At 40.3% G+C, this 7,175-nt stretch overlaps 1 protein-coding gene across 2 annotated transcripts in view; it reads right to left on the bottom strand.

Moving 5' to 3' along the window:
- Nucleotides 1-1,488: 1,488 nt before the first annotated feature.
- Nucleotides 1,489-7,175, bottom strand: part of LOC311041585 (aromatic-L-amino-acid decarboxylase-like) — a 76,520-nt gene continuing 70,833 nt past the window's right edge. For both annotated transcript variants that reach the window (XM_084052021.1, XM_084052022.1), the window contains 4 exons: nucleotides 6,218-6,237; nucleotides 5,981-6,079; nucleotides 2,208-2,309; nucleotides 1,489-1,869 (listed from right to left, as the gene is read on the bottom strand). In XM_084052021.1, coding sequence (XP_083908147.1) covers nucleotides 1,633-1,869; nucleotides 2,208-2,309; nucleotides 5,981-6,079; nucleotides 6,218-6,237 — 458 coding nt within the window. In that variant the 3' untranslated portion in view covers nucleotides 1,489-1,632. The remainder of the gene's footprint in view (nucleotides 1,870-2,207; nucleotides 2,310-5,980; nucleotides 6,080-6,217; nucleotides 6,238-7,175) is intronic.

Genomic DNA, 7,175 nt, shown 5'->3' with positions numbered 1-7,175 from the left:
TAAAATAATAAAATATTAAACATTAAATCATGTGATTATTTGTTAATTAAATGTGCCTCTACACACTTGGTTTCGATATTTTCTTTTGTTGTTTAAAGTGGTTCTCAAAACTTTTCAATATAAGGGAAATATTCATATTTTGGAAAAAATGTGTGAAATGGGACCTGGCTTCTGCATGATGAGCACTCTTACTTTTGGTACATTAAGTATATACCTACTGATGCCAATACTTTTATACTTTCACTCAAATACAATTATCATTTTGAATTTGAAGTATTTCTACATTGAGCTATTGCTACTTTTACTTATTGAAAGTAAAAAATAGAGTACTTCTTCGACCACTGCAAATCATGGGCAGACAGGGGTGATGCCAACTCAGATCTCAGATTCTCTATTATGATAAGAATGATGTGCTTCTGTCTTTTGAAGGTTTGTGTAAAGAATATAATACCCCATCAAATATAGTTTTAAGTACCTACAGTACAGATAAGAAGTTTAATTTCAAAGACCCTAGACAACTCAATCCTAATGCCAACTAGAAATTATTCTGATGGACGTGGTCAAATATCTTTAATCTACTGTATTCATTGGTAAGATGTTTGGTAAGATGTCGGGAATCCGAAGAGTGTCATTGTCCTGGTGTAATGGCTTAAATGTGGAAATAACAGTTGAAACTTGGGAGGTTTGTCATGAAGCTCAGATTCAGACAATTCATTCCAGATATGAGTTATTACAGTACAAGTGGCTAATATAGCATATATTGCTGCTTCTCTACTTCACTGTTTTGATCCCAATTTTCAAGACCAATGTGTACAATTTTATGTGTGGAGAACAGCACACTATATTTCACTGCTTTTGGCAATGCCCAGAAATCATAAGTACAACTTGAAATTGACTTTTGCCATCAAAGGGAAATCTGCCCTCTTCCAAGAAATATGGTGCCAATTCTTTCGCCTGGTATTGCCAGACTGATCACGTGGGATCACTCACACGTTCTCTCCACGAAGGAGAGATGATGTGAGTGATCCCACGTGATCAGTCTGGCAATGCCAGGCTAAACATTTTTTATACTTTATGGAAGATAGTCCTTTAGGACCTGTACTAAATAGTTAGTTTTGTTTTTTCCTCCATCTCTCGTGTATAGTTGGGATGAGGCACTGTGGTTAATGTTTTTTTAATACTCAATTATCTTATTTTAATATCAACAACAGGGGTTCTCCCCTTCCTTGTAGGCCCGTTACTACACAGACACTCTAACAATGATTACAATCAGAATATAGTTATTTAACACTTTGTTATGAGAAAATTATAAGCCTCCAAGAAAAAGGACAAGCACACCTTCCATTTTATAGCAATGTATTAATGTTTTATTCTAATTACAATAAACAGAATATATCAGTCCCTTATTTGTACAAAAATACCTGCATTGTGACAATGGCAAATGCACAAGAGTCAAGATGATAATCATTCTATCATTGCAGGGTTGTTGCCAATTCAGTTTCAATTCAGAAAACAAATTGAAACTGCAATTTAATAACTGAAATAAGAACATATCACTGTTGTCACCAGTTTGAATATGAGAAACATTTTGAGTCACACATATAGTATTTGCATTGATCAAGTAGGCCTACATCATGCACAGCAAGGCAACTCTTCCCCTGCCTTTTGTGACAGTGAAGAAGCTCCTAGAAGGTCAGAGGCCAGCTTGGCAATGTGCTGCCATGCCTCTTGGACATGGCGTAACTCTGTGGTGCGGGCACAGACGGCGAAGCGCAGGACAAAGCGGCTGGATAGCTGGCATGGCACCAGGTGGATCCGTTTGGCATGATTGATCTTCTTCAGCAAAGCCTCTGTCAGCTCATTGGAGCCCTTAGAGGAGTGATGGCAGGATGAGGCAGGAGGTAGAATAAGTTAAAAGGATGTTGAAAGGATATTCTCTACACATACTATATATATAGATATGGGAAATTGAACTTCACACTCATTTAGAAACATCCACCAAGGATGTCAATTACATCCCAATGAAGCTAAACAAGCTAAACACGGCTAAAAGTTCTGCAATACTTTATGCAAATGAGTCCATGGCAGAATAAAATGCCAATATACAATATCATTAAAAACTTCAACTCACTTAAAAAAGAAAACTGTCTTGTTTCTAAAAGTGAAAAAGCCTCTATAAGTTATAACAATGTGTTATGTGGTCTTACCTTCAGCCTGAAACAGACCAGTCCCATGACGACCTCCGCACAAATCTCAAACCTCTTGTCTGCTCTCACTAAGCTCTCAACCTCCTTGGCCAGGCCTACTTGCTGTAAGCAGAGCAGAACAAGTTAAGCATCAAGCCTGATTTATCTTTTGCTGCATGATAGATCATAAATTAGGCATTATTTATACTGGTCAAATACAGTAGTTACACACAGTGCAAACAATGCAATGGAACGTGTCATTCTAAACAAATAATGTTACTGTAGCCTATTGTATGATACAAGTTACATAACAGAACCTATACTGCCTTAAGCAACCAGTATATGAATGGGCAATATTAATGTCCAGCATAATGAGGATAGTAGTTGGTTGAATGGAAGTAAGAAAGTCTTTTGTATCATTCAGTGAGAGTATCTAATAATGTTAACAATACAAGTAAGACGCGCGAACGCTGGAAGCGAACGCAGCTCGAAAATATTGTGTATTTAAGGACTCTGTGTGTGTGTGTGTGTGTGTGTTTGTGTTTTGACTGTAGCTGCACTCTGGCGCCCTCTGTCGGCCGCACCCAGGCAGTGCACTGCACACAGACAGACAGATACACACACACACAAGCCGAGCAGACTTTCATAGTAAGCTCCACTTGGGCGGAGGCGCGCCTTTGGCGCGCCTCCTTCCGCGTTCGCAATCAGCATTAACAGAGGCGAAGGTTGTATTTTCCTTTTATATTCACTAGATGGCAACATTGTGCTCTGATATGGTGTGACTCATCCTGCCACAATCCTGCCACAATAATTGACAAGCACCACTCATGGAGTCCACATGATTGCATGGAGGGTGTCTGCTAAGAAACAAGCGCTGCCGTGGTCTACGCAAACGAGCCCCAAGCAGCTCCCTGCCGACAACACAGACGCAGTAACGGCAGGGCTCCGTGATAGTTGGGCGAGCTGAGTTGGGCGAGCTGGGCGAGTTGGGCGAGCGAGAGAGACAGACAGACAGACAGACAGACAGACAGACAGAGACAGATAGACAGACACAGAGACAGATAGACATAGAATGACAGAGTGTGTAAGAGTCAACACTTATGTAGTTGCTTGAATATTTTGTTAGACCAGGGGTAAATGGTAAATGGTAAATGGTGCATTTATATAGCACTTTTATCCAAAGCGCTTTACATTGATTGTGCCATTAACCCATTCACACACAGATGGCGGAGGAAACCATGCAAGGCACCAACCTACTCATCGGGAGCAATTAGGGGTTCAGCGTCTTGGTCAAGGACACTTCGACACTAACTCTAGGGGAGTGCCCCAGCCCGGGATCAAACTGGAAACCTTGCGGTTTTCCAGTTCACTCTACCTGGCCACTCTACCCCTGAGCCACTGCCGCCCCAGTCTTCAACGTTTTTCAGGCCAAGGACCCCCTAGCTAAGAGAGAGAAGAAGCAGAGACCACCCACTCCATATTGTATAAAATTGTATTGCAGATTAAACTTTTTCATAGAAAGACATTTAACCACTTAAACCTTCAATAGGCTACTTAGTACTTGATTCGCTTCGTTTCCCCCATACACCAAACCTCTTGTTGTGAGCTTGTAGATCTGCTATTTTCGGCTAATGTTCCCCTCAGAATAGGGATGCTAAGGTTCAAGTGGTTAATGTAAAAAAAAACATCCTATCACACAAAGATTTGGCGGACCCCCTATAGTAGCTCTGAGGACCCCCTAGGGGTCCCGGACCCCCTATTGAAGACCCCTGGGTTAGACATTATTACACATCCAATGACAATTAGTTCCTAATGAGGCCAAACACTGGCCAACAACCGGGAGACCCAGACCACTGCTTTTGCTTCCTCATTCCCAGCCAATTATTCATCACCACACAGGTTTTGTGAGCTATTATAATGAACTTACATTCAATGATTGTGTAATTTTTCCCACTATACTGTACGCTGCCTGATCATTTAATCATTCAGCAATTAGAATGTGTCAAAGATGACGTCTTTGTAATCAAATGCCTCATTTTACTGCTTCCTTTGTCTGTGGGTGGCTGCTGCCCAGACTGTTGGACCTAAAGGTCAGCACATACTTTCAGGTTTAATGTACTAAAAAAACAATGGTTCTCAACCTGTGGGCTGGGGCCCACTGAAGGGCCGTGGCGGTATTGCAAGTGGCCTGGGGCCCCAAATAATTGGCAAAACACTGAGATTTTACTGAAAATATAACATTAATATAAAAAATATATACTAATAAATAAGAGCTTAAAGAATACTACCGGTTCCATTTATCCAAGGTTTGTTTATGAAATAAACATGCTGAAAATGCACACGGCCCACCCAAGTGTGCACTTCACACGGCAGCCGCTAGGTGGTCAGATGGGTGGGCCGCAAATTCTTTCAATATTTTTTAAGTGGGCGGTGATCAAGAAAGGGTTGAGAACCACTGTACTAAAACATCAAATAGATATAATGACACTGTTGTCCCCCATTTAGAAAATGGAAAGAGAGTTCTCACATGAATAATAGTATTTCCTTAAGCATACAGTCTGAATGCAAGAGATGTCAAATCCTGTTAGCAATCACCAGCATCATACTGTATAAACATCTAAACAAGCATGTCATGTGTATTTTTGTGATCTTTCAATCTATTTTTGATAGATGGATGTAGACACGGGTTTGTGCACTGTATATGTTGCTACAGACTGATGCTTAATTTAATTTAAAACAGTGCAGAGACAGAACAGGATCCTTTGATTGACATGAAGGGGGAGGAAGGAGCGTACAGTATGTGCAGATGTGAGACCCGGTAAAAAGAGGCAACAAGGGAAGGGATTGAAGGGTGGAGAAATGGAAGACACATAGAGCACCGAAGTCTGACGTCACTGCCGCTAGAGGGCGCTATCCCCCTGGGTCGCGGCGTTATTTTTTTCTGTTGAAATCCCCATAGGGGAATCTTAGATCACGTCATATAAGAACTCTGTTCCAAAAATAAACAAATCATCCGGGCGTTTCTGTCAGGGCGATGGCTCTGTATCGTTTATGATATTCATTCATATTTGATACAGCCAGTTTCTGGAGAAAATGTAATGAATTCTGCCTTAAAATGGGTTCATGGGAAATGTAGTCATTGGGTGGTTTGACTCGTTTCTATTGTGTTACTCTCTGGGTAAATTTGTACATTTCCACCTTCAGTAGATGCTTAATATCCATATGAGTAAAATCGCCGGTCTGGTTTGTTTATTTTTCAAACACAGTTCTTATATGAGGCGATCTAAGATTCCCCTATGGGATTTCAACACAAAAAAATTAACGCCGCGACCCAGGGGGATAGCGCCCTCTAGCGGCAGCCGGAAGTGACGTCGGGACTTCGGTGCTCTATAATAAATCTTATTATGAAAAGTGAACAGTACAATCTAGTCACATATGATTGACAGAGGATGTGCGTGAAGGGTGGGGTTTGGGGATAAGGCAAAGGGCAGGGTTCAGAAGAAAGAGTGGCATTTACTATAGAGAGGCAATTCAGAACAGACATATCTGTTTGACAGGAGGAAGATTGGAAGAGAGAGAAGAAAAAGGGCATTAAAACGGAAGCACACACATTTTCTCACAAGTAACCAAACTTTCATGTTAAATCATTAAGTGGTGGACTAGACTGGACGACACACACCATCTGTTGCAATAGCTTACAACACAGCAATGGAATTACAGATACCTTTGGAAAAACGTATATGACAATATGTATTGGTGGAGATAGACAGTAAGTAACTGAATTGGTATCCAACCTTGCGGATGTGATCCTGCAAGCCTGTGAGTCCATACATGCGGAAGACAAACCACATCTTTAATGAACGAAACCTTCTACCCATTGGAATCTGCCAGTGCTGTATTAGAGGAGAGGAGAGGAGAGGAGAGGAGAGGAGAGGAGAGGAGAGGAGAGGAAAAATCAGTCCCAACACATTCTCTCACTTTAATGTATTGGAGAAACCACACAAACTAAAAAAAATGATCATTCCTCTTACCCTATAATCTGTGACCAGACCTGTGAAGAGAGAGACAAGGATTTAGTCACACATCCAAAAGTTGAAGAATATCCATCATAGATCAGTCAACAATTATCAGACACAAACAGTATTTTTATCACATACAAAACATCATTATGATGGAAGGATAAAAAGAAGGCTGATACCCCTTCCATTGTTCTGATTATATCAGACGTTTTCCAACAGTTTTAAATGTCTTGTAGGCGTCATGTGAATTGCCGTGACATTAGCAGTTGAAACGTGAAATGTTGTTTGCTCAACCATTATGATTGATATGTGTTTTATTCTAGTCTTTGTTTGCTTTATATATTACTTGCCTGCTCAAATACATAATGTGACCTTCAATGCATGTTTACTTTAATTAATTCCTTTGACACTTCACAGTCTCATACACCATTTGGCTGTAGCATACAGTAGCTAAATCATGTTTTGATTAACAGTATAGGCTTGTATGCAGATTATGGTGCGTTGTAGAGAATATACAATCATCCATCATATCATACCGTCCCCATCCACCGTATTAATTTCATGTACAGTACACAGTGCATTCATTTAGTTAAAGCTACAATCAAACAAAAAATGTATTGAACTCTTCTCAATATTTGGTTCCGTGTCAAGGTAATTTTAACTGAGTATTTCAGACTCAAGATTGTCCTAGCTATCCCTATTCTTCCACTGAGAAACTTAGACCCTGGTGTCAGGGAGGACACCTACTGATTGACAATGTCAATAAAGTTATTTGAAGCACCAGAAGACACTAGATTTATTGCAATTACTCTCTCCATTGGATGAGCGATACAACCAACATAAAGCTTTAAGGTCCTTACACATCGGGGCGATTTTTTTCATGCAAATAATACGTTTTTAAAAAAAAACCTTATAAAGTCAATGCAAGCTTACATGGAGCGAAAAAGCGAAGCGAAAAAGCGTCTTTTCA

Source organism: Gymnoscopelus microlampas (assembly GCF_963454915.1).
Source record: "Gymnoscopelus microlampas genome assembly, chromosome: 3".
Lineage (NCBI taxonomy): Eukaryota > Metazoa > Chordata > Actinopteri > Myctophiformes > Myctophidae > Gymnoscopelus > Gymnoscopelus microlampas.
This window is presented reverse-complemented; position numbering and strand designations above follow the sequence as displayed.